This window comes from Capra hircus, chromosome 29, assembly GCF_001704415.2.
Source record: "Capra hircus breed San Clemente chromosome 29, ASM170441v1, whole genome shotgun sequence".
In the NCBI taxonomy this organism is placed as follows: domain Eukaryota; kingdom Metazoa; phylum Chordata; class Mammalia; order Artiodactyla; family Bovidae; genus Capra; species Capra hircus.
In genome coordinates this window covers 43,729,891-43,742,996 of record NC_030836.1, presented here as the reverse complement: position 1 = coordinate 43,742,996, position 13,106 = coordinate 43,729,891, and the positions used below count along the sequence as shown (strand labels likewise).

Below are 13,106 nucleotides of genomic sequence, written 5' to 3'. Positions count from 1 at the left end.
GGAAGCGACAGAGAGGAGGAGACAGCACGGCTTTATTAGGCAGTAGGCAGAGCTTGAGGGGAAGGGCCGCCGGGGCAGGAGACCAGGGGATGGGCGGATTGGGGCGACTGGGCAAGCCCGTGCATGGCCGTGACGGAGCCTAGCCGCGCTCACAGATGACCTCAACGACACTGGGTTCCATGGGCACTGGGTCCGGGCAGCGCAGGGCAGCTGAAGCCACCACTTCGTCCAGCAGCAGGTGCACAAGCTCCTCATCAGCCACGAAGCGCCACAGGTAGAGCTGCAGGAAGTGGCAGTCCACTTGCACCTGCTGCAGCCCGAAGCGCCCAAAGGTGCGCAGCCGCACGCACTCCAGCAGTGTTTTCAGGCTGATCTTGATGATGCCGGTCAGCACCGACACCTGTGGACAGGGACATGGGGCTGCAGAGCCACGACAGCAGGTGCTGGGGAGGGGCACTAGACCCCTGAAGGCACCCGCGTTCCGTGCAGGGGCCAGGGGCCAGTAGCTGTGATGGGGTAGAAAGTCCCAGAACCCAGGTAAGAGGGAAATAGGATGTCGGCCTCATCACCTGGGGGGGAGCAGACAAGGAGGGCCCAGCGATCTGAGGCAGAGATGGCGTCAGCATGGACGTAGGGAGGGGAAAGGCTTACTACGTTGGAGGGAGAGCACCGGGTTCCTGAGCACGGGCTGGGTGGGGGCGGAGATCATGGGGGGAACAGCAATCCCCAGGGAGGAGCCACGACTATGGAGGGCGTAAGAACAAAGGCCAAAGAGGCAGACTAGGTGACCCCTCAGACGCAGGCTTAGAGCACACCCAGGGCAAGGCCGAGAGCGATGAGGCGGTCATGGTGGGGCTCTGGGTGAGCACTTGCTCCTAGACACATTTCCCAGAAACAGAGATGAGGGGACTGAGTCCCAGGGCTTCCTGGGACCAATGTGGGGCTGCTTCAGCTGACCTTCCCAAGGGGCCCAGGGAAGGCAGGGTCACTGGGGTATTCGAACCTTATTGAACTCCACAGGGCTGAACACATCAATACGCTCAGAGAACAATTTCTGAATGTTGCTCAAGAGGTTGGTGTCCATTGGGGCACTGGATGGGGGGAGACAAGAAATCAGAGCCCACCCCTGCACCCCAGTCTTCCTTCTTCCACCCCCACCACCCCAACCCCCCCCGGGGCTACCCTGACCAGTCAGACCTGGGTGTATAGCTGGGTGCGTAGCGGCCCTGCTGCCGGGAGCTGCTGTAAACCGAGAAGGTCCTCTTGCTGGAGTCGCTGCTCTGGGCCTTCCGAACACCTTCCTCATACAGGAGCCCCACCTGGTGGCAGAAGGAGGAACTGCAAGGAGGCCAGAGCATGGGGAACTTCAGCCCACCAAGGATGCCCTAAGTTACACTCATGTTACAGAAGTTACAACATGTTACGTTATAAAATAAACACAGGGTAGTGGGGCGGGGGGGGGGGGGGGGGCGGGGGCGGCGGCCAGGGCTGTACTCGCTGGTACTCAGTCATTATTTATAGAACCAGTGGAGTGCAGGAAAGGTGGAACATGAGTTGGTACTGAGGCCCAATCTTCAGTGTCAACCCTGCCCCGATTTCCCGGGTGACTCTGGGCCTCAGCTTCCTCCTCTGAGGTGAAATGGGGGTGATGCCACCATGGGTGAGGCGGAGGCCAGAGATGCAGGCCCTGCCTGAGCCCAGCTGTCTCGATCCTTAGAGGGCCGTTCCCCTAGCACCGCCGGCCAGCCTGGGGCAGCACCTGCACGTCGATGGCTGTCGTGTCTTCCACCACCCGCTTCATGACAGCACGCACGTTCCGCGGCTCCAGGGTGCTGAGCCAGTCCCGCGTCTCTACACTCTTGCGCAGCATCTGCGATATGACCAGCCCCTGCACCTTCACGTAGTGGGTCAGCAGGCGTCGTGCCGTCTCCCTGGCCTCCGCACAGAGTGTGCTCACGGGCGTCACTGGAGACTGGTCCTGAGCCACGGATGCAGAGGACAGGCAGTCAGTGGGAACTGGGGTCAGCTCTGCCGCCAGTGCCCACCAGGAGCTGGGCACAGGCTTGGCAAGGGGGAGGCTAAGCTGGGCACAGGCAACCCTAACTGTGAGGACACTGAACAGTCTCCTGTGTTCTTAGCATCACCACTCCCCACCTTGCTATGAGCTAGCAGTTCACCTGCACCAGAAACTGTTCATCGGTGAGGGTGAGGATGTAGGAAATGGTGGCCGTCTCGTAGTCCAGGCAGAGGCGGGAGAGCAGCAGGAGCAGGGCAGGTGGCGTGGCACCCCCCTTCTCCCCGGGGCTGTCGCAGAAGCTCTGAGCCGTCTGGCACATGGAGCGGATGAAGCCCACGATGAGGCTCTCACGCACACCCTGGCTGCAGAACTCGCCCTGTGAGGAGGAGGGGCCTAGATACACAGCAGGCCCCCTCTTCCAGGCAGAGGCTGCCAGTGATGTTCTATTGGGACCCCAAGTGCCCTGGCCTCTCTCATCCTGTTTCCAGTACCCGAGAGCAGCACCCCTGCTTGGAGAAGGGACTGCAAGGGGGCAAAGCCTGCACTGGGGACCCTGCTTGGAAATGCCCTCAGAGCCTGCCCCACCCCTCCAGGCTGTGGCAGTCTTCAAGACAGCCTGAAACCACATCTAGTCGGCGTGGGGCAAAGACTGAGGGCCCTGGAGCTGTCAAGCCACATACAGGATGAACAAAAGAATGCCCCAAAAAGGAAAAAAAAAAGGATGCACAGGGACAGGCCGTACCCGGAAGTAGGGCTTGTTGGAGAAAGACACCTCCTTGGCGGTGAAGAGGTGCACAGAAGCCAGCGAGGCCTTAATGTGGCTCAGGATGGAACTGGCCACATTGGCCAGCAGCTCTGCCAGACCGGGGCCTTCCTTCCCAGCAATTCGAGGGGCTGCCAGCGCCTGCCGCACATCCGTCAGGCTGCCCAGGAAGGCCGCCTGCAGGCCCTGCAGATGGTGGCCCAGGCGCTCGCGGGCCACGCGCTCCACGATCTCGGTGGCGGCCTCCGCCAGCCCGGCAGCGGCCAGCAGGGCCCCGGGTGCGCGCAGGCGCCGGTGGAAGCGGTCCAGCGCCCGTACCAGCAGGGAGTTGTCTCCGCTGCCCTGCTCCTGAGCCAGCCGCCGCTCCACCAGCGCAAAGTAGCGGCTGCCCAGCTCCCGGGCAAAGGCTGCTAGCTTCTCGGCGCCCGCCGGGCCCTGGGCGGCAAACAGCTCCTGGTAGGCCGCCGCCACTTGGCAGAGGCCACCGACGAAGCCGCTGCCGCCATGGTCAGTGAACTCTAACACGTCGGGAGCTGGAGGGGAAGGCCCCAGCTCAGCCTCCAGGCTTCTCAGCTCCTCCTCCAGCCGCCCTCGGGCGTGCGCCAGGAACTCCTCGCACAGCTCCTCCGCAGGCTCGCCGAGGGCCAGCAGCAGCTCCACGCACTCGGCTTGCTCAGGGGCGCCAGAGCCGCCCTCCCTGCAGGAAGGGAGACGGAGGTGAAGGGCAGGAAGACAGAATTCGGGGGGAAGGGGAGGAGCAGACCTGGGAGCCCAGCGGCAGTGGCTGGTGGCCCAGGACCCACACCTGAAGCGCTGCCGTAGCTGCTGGGCCAGGCGAGCCGTAATGACCTGGCAGTCGTCCTGGATGGCGCGGAAGGAGGGCAGGTGCTGGTACTGCTGCAGCACGGCCCGCGCGCGGCCCTGGTATCGCACGGCCTGCCCATAGGCGCCCAGCTCCACGCACTTGGTGAGGCGTGAGGGCAGCTCGAAGAGGAACTGCAGCTTCCGCAGCAGCGCGTGGACCCCTGGGGGACAGGCGGAGGTGGTGTCAGCCTCAAGGGTGGCCCACTTTAACAGCGGCTCTGGGGCGCGGCCCACCTGCCAGCTTGGTGATGCGCTCGTGGCGGTCCTGCAGCGTGGCGCTGATGCGCGCGCTGAAGTCCGTGATCACCGCCATGTTGGTGGCCAACCGGTCCATCTCGTCCTCCATCTTCCGGAAGTCGTTCTTCATCTTCCGGATGGTGTCTGGGAGGACAGGGGCGCAGGAGGGAAAGGCGGATGACTAGGGGTGCAGGAGGGAAAGGCGGATGACTAGGGGCGCAGGAGGGAAAGGCGGATGACTAGGGGCGCAGGAGGGAAAGGCAGATGACTAGGGGCGCAGGCGGGACTCTCAGCTTGACACGTGGCCCGGGTGCCCTCACACACTCGCCCCCTCCCCAGTCGCGCCTGGGCTCACTCCTGGAGGGTCACCTGGATGACTTGGTGCTTGAAATGGGCGGCAGTGGTGCTTGGTCACTAGGAGCCAGGGTGAGGTGTCATGTCAGTGCCCCAAAGGTTTTTTGGGCACCCGCTGTGTGCCCAAGCTGGGATGCAGAGAGAAGATGGCTCATGAAGCCTCAGCCTTTGCTCTCAGGAAATGCCCAGATTCAAAGGGAGGGTACAAGGACCTGTCCGCTGGGTCCCAGGGGCATCCTCTATGCCCAGCACCCTGCCTGGCACAGGGCAGAGAGTAAATACTTGTTCACCCTTATCTTTTTCCTGGACTTCCAAGCCGTTGGCCTTCTGGAACATGGCTGACCGTCTCTGAAGGGCCCTTCCTCTTCAGTCCTGACAGAAACCTACCTACCGAGGCTGTTCTTCCTTTCCACCCAGGTGCCTCAGGGCTTGGCCCCTTAAAGCTCCTACACAGCTTCTTCTTCTACCTTTGAAGACCATGGCATCAAACCACACCGCTTCTTGTTGCCATCCCACTGTCCTCTTTGCCATGCCTCTCAGTTTAGGATCACTCACGTTCTTGAGTGATCACTCACCTTCTTCATCCACAAGGATGAAGCTTAGGACATTCCTGATTCTGTTTGCTGACCTCCTTAACTCCGTCAACTCCTGCCTCTGTCTCATCCATGTTACCCTCTCCTTGCCCTCACTAAGAACTGCCTCCTCTAAAACCTCAAAGCTTCCCTCGTGGTCCAGTGGTTAAGAATTTGCCTGCCAATGCAGGGGACACAGGTTCGATCCCTGGTCTGGGAAGGTCTCACATCCTGAGGAGCAACTAAGCTGGAGTGCATGAGCTGCCAGGACAGAAGCCGGTGGGCCCTAGAGCTGGTGCTCCCCAACAAGAGAAACCACCTCAATGAGAAGTCTGTGCACTGAAACAGAGAGTAGTCCCTGGTGGCCACAACTAGACGAAGCTCTTGCATGGCAACAAAGACCCAGAGCAGCCAAAAATAAATATGTTTTTAAATTTAAAAACATTAAAAAAAATAAAACTTCAGCTTCAAGTCTCACTGCCTTCTGTAATTACAACCACTCATCCTGTGGACCACACTCTAAAATTCCTTTGGCTTTTTCAGGAACTCCAGACCCACTGGCCCAACCACTGGTCACTTCTTGCAATCTCTCTCATGGCTGCACTTCCCTGCTCACTCCTCTTAGAATCGGTGGGGCCCCGCCAGCACTGTCACCCATTTGCAAGCCCCCTTGCCTCTCTTGACCCCGACTCCCATTATTTATCAGCAAGACCTTACGACAGGTTAAGCCCAATTAGCAACCCACCGCCTAAGAAGGAACAGTTGAAAATGGGCCACAGAATCACACTAACTGGCCTCCCCTTAATGTTACTGAATAGGACTTAGGTCCCAAAGCAGCACTACATATTGGTCAGCCATCCTTCAGATGTGTCTGTGTTCCCATTTTCCAAACTAACATTTGCTCCTCAGTCCTCAAAACTCCAGTACATTCCCCCAACTCTCAAATGGTGACCTTGATTCACACTTCACAGAGAAAATACAAGTAAACATCAACTCCTTCCAAATCACTACTTGCAACACCTCTCATGGCTGCACTCCTCTGCTCACTCCTCTTAGAATCGGTGGGCCCCTGTGCGTGAATGGACCCCTGTGGGGTCTCCTCCAGTGCCATGCCTGTGATGACTCAGATGTTTCTGCCTCCGGGACTAACCAGCGCCCAGCTAACAACTTACTTAACACCTTGATGCATATGGCAAACGGGCACCTCAAATATGACAGGTCCAAAACAGAATTCCTGACTCATCCCAAACCTGTTCCTCCACGAATCTTTTCCATTCTGGCTCCTCGCCATTTCTTAAGAGTCATCTTTGATTTTTATCTCTCCTTTACCCTACATTCAGTCCAACAGCAAGCTGTGCAAAGTTTACCTCCAACATGTTCTTCCCAAGAAAGAAAGAAATTCTTGGCTAAATACTTGTCTAAATACTTAGAAATTCATTTCTTGTCTAAATACTTCTAGTATTTCCCAACTGACTTTCCTAACTCCACTCTGGAACTCATCATCAATATGCCTAACAGAGAGCAGTGAGGATGCAACTGAAACATATCTATTATAGGAGACTTTAATCCACTTCCATCAATCCATGACAGATCAAAAAGACAAAAGCCAAATGAAGCTACCGAAGGCCTAAACAACACAATATGGAAGACCTACTTGATTTATATTCAAGATTCCATAATACACCAAAACCTTACCATGTATTAGGTCATAAAGGAAATCTCAATACATTTACAGAAGAAACTGATATGGTACAAATAGCATTCTCTGATCACAATGCAGTGAAATTGGAGATTAATAACAAAACTAAAAAATAAAAAGATCCCATTATTTAGAGAAAATCCTCATTCTTGTCAACTATTGGATCAAAAAAGGAAATCAAAACAAAGGAAGCTGGGTCTTGTTGCTGTGCTCGGGCTTTTCTCTAGCTGCGAAAAGCGGGGGCTACTCTTTCTCGCGGTGTTTGGGCTTCTCATTGCAGTGGCTTCTCCTGTTGCAGAGCATGGGCTCGAGGCTGTGCAGGCGTCCAGTAGCTGAGGCATGAGGGCTCAGCAGTTGCAGTTCCCAGGCTCTAGAGCACAGGCTCAGGAGCTGTGGCGCACGGTCTTAGTTCCTCCGTGGCATGTAGGGTCCTCCTGGACCAGGGATAGAACCCATGTTTCCTGCACTGGCAGATGGATTCTTCACCACTGAGCCACCAGGGAAGGCCTGCTACACTTCCTTGAATTATGATTTCTCCTTTATGGCAACATTTTTTTAAATCTATTTGTCTACTTTCTAATTGTTATGGTTTTATTTTTCACTTGTTAAATAATATTCAAACATAAAAATGATCCATTTAGGAATGTATTTATTATGCATAATAATGTTTATCTTTTAGAGACATGTAGCTCTTTCAAAAGCTACTACAGGTACTAGGACAAAAAACCTGATTTTTTTAAAGTTATTTTTAGATTTGCTTTGTGTTTGAAACAAGGCATTAAACATTGTGTTTTACCTATAAAATTTTAACTGAGTTATTTAGCATCTCATTACCTGTTTCCCCATTTGTAAAATGGATATATAGTTAACTACTTCATATATGTGTAAGAATTTAATTAATATATGTTAAGCACCGCAATCAAGTTGGTTCTTTGAAAAGCTCAACAAAATTGACAAACCTAGCTAGACCAAGAAAAAAAATGAGAGAATATTCAAATTACTACATCCAGGAATGAGAAAGGGGATGTTACCACCTGTACAAGTGTAAGACTTGTATGTTGAAAACTAAACAGTTTGAAAGAAATTAAAGGATAGTATTAGCCAAAGTTGCTATTATTTATAATTACTAATAAACTAGTTATTACCAAAAAAATTCTGAAATTCAATTAATGTGAAAGCTTACCCTATACCAGAATTATACTGTCTTGATTTTGTAGATTTGTAGTAAATTCTGAAACCAAGAAATGTGAGTCCTCCAGCTTTGTTCTTTTTCAAGATTTTTTGGCTATTCTGGATCTCCTTCATTTCCTTATAAATTTTAGGATCAGCTTGTCAATTATGCAAAAAAAGGCATTTGGAATTTTGATAAGAACTGCACTGAATCTGTAGATCAGCTTGGAAGTATTGCCACCTTAAATATTAAGTTTTCCAATCTATGAATATGGGACATCTTTTTATTTTAGGTATCCTTTAATTTCTTTCAAACTGTTTTAGTTTTCAATGTACAAGTCTTACACTTGTACAGGTGGTAACATCTCCTTTCTCATTCCTGGTTGTAGTAATTTGAATATTCTCTCATTTTTTTCTTGGTCTAGCTAGGTTTGTCAATTTTGTTGAGCTTTTCAAAGAACCAACTTTTGGTTTCATTGATTTTCTCTATTGTTTTCTATGCTCTTAATTCCAATCTTTATTATTTCCTGATTTTTACTTACTTTGGGTTTAGTTTGCACATCTTTCCTCTTCACTTTCTTAGGCAGTAGGTTATTGACTTAAGATCTCTATTTTTAAACTTTATTTTGGGCCGCGTTGGGTCTTCGTTGCTGTGCACAGGCTTCTTTAGATGCGGTGGGCAGGGGCTACTCTAGCTGCAGAGTGTGGGCTGCTCACTGAGGAGGCTTCTCTTGCTGTAGAGCATGGGCTCTAGAGCTCACAGGCTTCGGCAGTTGTGGCGCACAGGCTTAGTTGCCCCAAGGCATATGGAAACTTGCTGGACCAGGGGTCGAACCCATGTCCCTTGCATTGGCTGGCAGATTCTTAACCTCTGGACCACCAGGGAAGTCCTCTCTTTTTTCATGTAAGCATTTACAGCTATAAATTCCCCTCTGAGCACTGCTTTTGCTTCATCTCATAGGGTTTGGAATGTTGTTTTCATGTTCAATCATCTCAAAGCATTTTCTGATTTGTGATTTTTCCTTGACGCATTGGTTACTTAGGAGCATAGTTTAACTTTGGCAAATTTGCAAATTTCTCAAATTCCTTTCTGTTATTGATTTATAATTGAATTCCACTATGTTCAGAGAACACTAATCACTTGATTCCAATCCTCTTAAATTTACTGAGACTTGAATGGCCTATGATATGGTCTATCCTGGAGACTGTTCCATGTTCACTTAAGAAGAATGTGTATTCTGCTGTTGTTGCAGGAGAGGGTTTTGTATGTGCCTGTTAGGTCTATTTGGTTTAAGTGTTGTTTTTCGTTTTTAAATTTTTATTTATTTTTAAGTGAAAGGTAAATTGCTTTGCAGTATTGTGCTGGTTTCTGCCATACGTCAACATGCATCAGCCGTAAGTATACATATGTCCTCTCCCTCTTGAGCCTCCCTTCCACCTCCCACACTATCCCACCCCTCTAGATTGCCACGAGCCCCAGTTTAAACTTCCTGAGTAAGTACTGTTTAAGCCTTCTATTTTCTTGCTGTTTTTCTGTCTAACTGTTCGCTCCATTTTTGAAAGTGGGATATGGACATTTGTAACTATTATTGCTGAATTTCTTTTTCTGTCTTTAATTCTATCCAATTTTGCTTTATGTATTTGGGATTCTGTTGTTAGGTCCATAAGTGTTTATATTCGTTAACATCTTAATGAGCTGACTGTTATAAAATGTCCTTCTTTCTCTTTAGTAACAATTTTTGTCTTACATATTATTTTGTCTGAATTGGTACTACTGTCCCAACTCTCTTCTGGTTACTGTTTGTGAGAAGTATCTCTAGAGTTCTTATGATAAAGACCATAATCCTTATCTTGTCTACAAAGGGCCCTCCTGACGTGGCCCCACAGGCTCTTCCAGGTTCATGTCATGCCTTACTCCACTTAAAAACAAAAACAAGAAAAAACCTAGCTCGTCATGTTTCCTCTCTTACACCAGATCTGCTTGCAGTTTCTTGGGCACTACATCTGCCATCCAGTGTTCAAGTTGAAACTAGGGCATTCTGTTTATTCAAAGCTCCTCAACACTATGTCCTGTCAATGGTGCCCCTAACACTTCTCAGTTTACTCATCACTGTCCGCCTCCACCATCACCATCCTGGAGTAAGCTCCCAGAATCTCTGGTCTGGACCTACTGAAACGGCCTCACTCTAACCCCCTCTCCAATCTATTCTTTTCTATGCGGCTAGGAGGTAGAGGGATCTTTTCAAAACAAAAATCGTAACAGCTTGATTAGCTAAGTATGCTTTAGATAAAGGTTGGATTCCTTAACGTGCTCTGGAAGGTCTCTAGTTGAACTCTATCTGCCTATCCACCTGACTGGCTCTGGCCACAGTCTGCTCTCCCTCCTGCTACAGTAGACGGGCTCCTGGCCTTGTCTTCAGGTGAACCTCTCCACTGTGCACTGCTCAATCCCCTCCTTCTTTCCTGAGGACCTTGCTTCTGTAGTTTCTCCCTCTCTTGCACCACTGATGAGCACTCCATGAGCTAACATATTGGTCAAGCTTATCAATTTCTTAGAATGCTTTTCTTCATTTATCTTCTAAGACACCCAGGGTCCTGGTTGTTCTCAAACTTTCCCAAATGTTTGCTCCTTTGAGAAAGAAGATTTGTGAGAGTTTCCTGCTCTTCGTGACTTCCAAATCTTAGGATGCCCCAAGCTTCAGTCCTCAGACCTCTTCTGTCTGTATACTCCCTCCCTAGATCTCATCTTGTTCCACTTGTGTGTCAAGTTACAGCCTTCTCTGAACTCCAGATCCCTCAACTTACAAACTTTTAAGAATCTTGAGCCATTCTACTTTCCCACTGCATCCACCCTGGTCCATACAACCAGCATCTTGCCTGGACTGTTAAAACAGCCTTCTAATGGGTGTCTCTACCATCCTTGCCTCCCTATAGTCCACTTTTGACAGGGGATAGAAGGGTCCTTTTAAATCAAAAGCCAGGTCACCCCATCTTCTGTTCATTTCATCTCAATCAGAGTAAAGATAAGATACACTGCAGGTAGACCCATGAGATCTGCCTCTAGGACTGAGTACATGTGGGTCAAAAATTATTACAGAAGTCTGAGCAGTACATTTCCCCAACACAGGACAGAAGCTAGCGTGGATGAAAGCTGAACACTGCCTAGCACTGTCTTGAATAGAGAATAAAGGGAACAGAAGAGGGTGGGGGGAAGCCTTTACATGATCTTTGTCCCTTAATGACATACATTTTCTATCTCTTTGCTTCATTTACAAAAAGAGAAAGGAAGAGGAAAAGGGGAAAGAGGAGGGAAGAAAGGAAAGAAGAGAGAGAAAAGGAAAGAGAGAAATAAGCCCATTCTTGATTTAGACTTGGAACAGAAGAAAGCTACCACTAATGAAAGAAACTGTTACTGAGGCATCCTTAGTGTCAGAGATTCTAAGTGCTTCAGATAAATTCATTTCTTTTTAAAATTTCATTTTGTCTTTTTCTCCCCTTTGGTCCTCAAAACAACCCTCTGAGAACAGTTATTACCTCAATGGTTATCAAACCACAAAAGCTCTAAGAGAGAGAGATGAGAGTGTATTCGCGCCAGGGTAGGACCATAATCTGGGTCTGCTCTGTCTAAACCCTCTGCTGGCTTCCCCAACACTGGAGGAACTGGGGGATGTGGGACGTGAGGATTTGTGTCCCAGCAGGAATCACCTGTCGCGGAGATGAACTTGTTGTAGTTCTCATAGACCAGGGTCTGCATGTCGCTGTCTAGAGCCCGGATCTGCCGCACCATGTCCGTCTCACTGTCCATCAGCTGGGCCAGTGGGCACTCTCTACGCAGCTGGAGGAAATTAGGTGGTTAGTGTCCAGGACAGGGGGCACTCATGTCCCCAACTGGTAGGCTTTTGGTGCAAGAAAATCCTGATCTCACCCCTGTCAAGAATTCCAGACAAGGAAACTATGTGGCATAGCTCAAGAGTTTCCAGGTTAGACCTTATTTTAGGTTTGTCAGCATTTCAAATCCTCAGATTTGGCAAGTCCTGGTCCTTCCTTCGCCAGTCAGCGCCTGGGACACGCCCCCTATTTCGGGTCTAACTGAACATCAGCCCAGGAGACCTCAGACTTCACACCACTTCAGGCCAGTTCAAGTCTGCCCACGCCCCCTTATCCTCCAGCTCTGCCCCTACAGCTCCACCCGGGGCTGTCCTGCTTTTATGAACCCTTCCTCCCACACCCCCGCAAAAAGTCGGAGGCATGATCTGGGGCGTAATATATCGGGGCCTGTTCCCCCTCCCCCTACACACACCTTATCCAGGTATACTTCCGGGTCGAAGTGCGCCCCATTGAGATCTGTAGGGTCCAAGGGGTCTGGCCCCGAGGGGCGTCCCGCCGCCTCCCCCTCTGAGAGGCTGTAGTAAAGCTTCAGCATTCCGTGAGCCTTCCGCCGACGCTCTGGAGCCTCCGCCTCGGGTCCTTCCGGGGAGTCCCCAGGTCCAGACCCTGGGCCAGGCGCAGCGGCTGCCGCCGCCATGGCTCCAAGTGCAGCCCACAGGCGTGAGGCTGGGCAGGGGACAGGGAGGAGGCACTTCCGGGAGCCATAAAGTTGTTGTTGAAACGAGGCAGTCCTTCAGGTGAAACGTCCCCCTGCAGCCTCGAGTCCTTCGAGACTAGAGTTCCCCCGCATGCTTTCTCCCCGAGCTCAGAGGTTCCGGGAAAGCCCTGGGTTCCCGCCCCCACGCCCCACCCCCCACCCCCGCACCCCTTCACCCGCCTTCTCCAGCTTCTCAGATGGAAGGATTTTGCGAAACTGGTTGGGTCGCTGTCTTCCCGGAAGGAGGACGAGTCGTGGCTTCCACCCTATGTCCCTATATGCAGGCAGTGGAGGGAGCGCGGGCCAGTGGAGCCAGAGAGCGTGTGCCTGGCATCCTGCCACTGCCTTGTTGAGGGGAGAGGGGGTGGGCAGCAGCTCATTTTCCTTCATTCCTAATATCGGGGCACATATTTAACAAGGAGACTGTGAGGATTAAATGCATGTATTCTCGCCTGGAAAACCCCATGGAGCCTGGCGGGCTACAGTCCATGGCGTCTCAAAGACACGACTTAGGGACTAAAGGACAACCACAGTGCCTCAAGGGAAGTGTCTCTCATGGCCTGGTCCTCTGACGCGCATCAGAATAGCCTTCAGAATTACCTGTGGCGAGTTGTGAAGACTGGGCTCCCCTCAGACCTAGCTTCTTTTTTTTAAGTCTTTAAGTAATTCTGATGCGCTTACATTTGAGAACTCCTGTTATACCCTGAGAAGACACACTTGGTAGATCTTAACTCACTGATAAGACTTCCCTGGTGGTTCAGTGGTAAAGAATCTGCCTGCAATGCAGGAGACCTGGGTTCCACCCCTGGGCTGGGAAGATGCCCTGGAGAAGGGAATGGCAAATC

The 13,106-nt window shown here is 51.1% G+C and overlaps 1 protein-coding gene across 1 annotated transcript; it reads right to left on the bottom strand.

Annotated features, from left to right (window-relative positions):
• Positions 15 to 12,328, bottom strand: VPS51 (VPS51, GARP complex subunit). The gene is made up of 10 exons (XM_018042976.1): positions 11,977 to 12,328; positions 11,382 to 11,511; positions 3,879 to 4,025; positions 3,586 to 3,805; positions 2,760 to 3,477; positions 2,178 to 2,393; positions 1,760 to 1,978; positions 1,198 to 1,319; positions 1,004 to 1,091; positions 15 to 400 (listed from the first exon to the last, which is right to left on the bottom strand). The coding sequence occupies exons 1-10, from the start codon at positions 12,199 to 12,201 to the stop codon at positions 140 to 142; spliced, it is 2,346 nt and encodes a 781-aa protein (XP_017898465.1). The 5' UTR covers positions 12,202 to 12,328; the 3' UTR covers positions 15 to 139.

Excerpts from the sequence above, each read along its gene's own strand:
- VPS51 (XM_018042976.1), bottom strand. The coding sequence starts at position 12,201 with ATGGCGGCGGCAGCCGCTGCGCCTGGCCCAGGGTCTGGACCTGGGGAC. Across the intron at positions 2,394-2,759 it reads CCAACAAGCCCTACTTCCGG|GGCGAGTTCTGCAGCCAGGG; the intron begins GTACGGCCTGTC and ends TCCTCCTCACAG. Across the intron at positions 401-1,003 it reads GCCCTGTGGAGTTCAATAAG|GTGTCGGTGCTGACCGGCAT; the intron begins GTTCGAATACCC and ends CCCTGTCCACAG.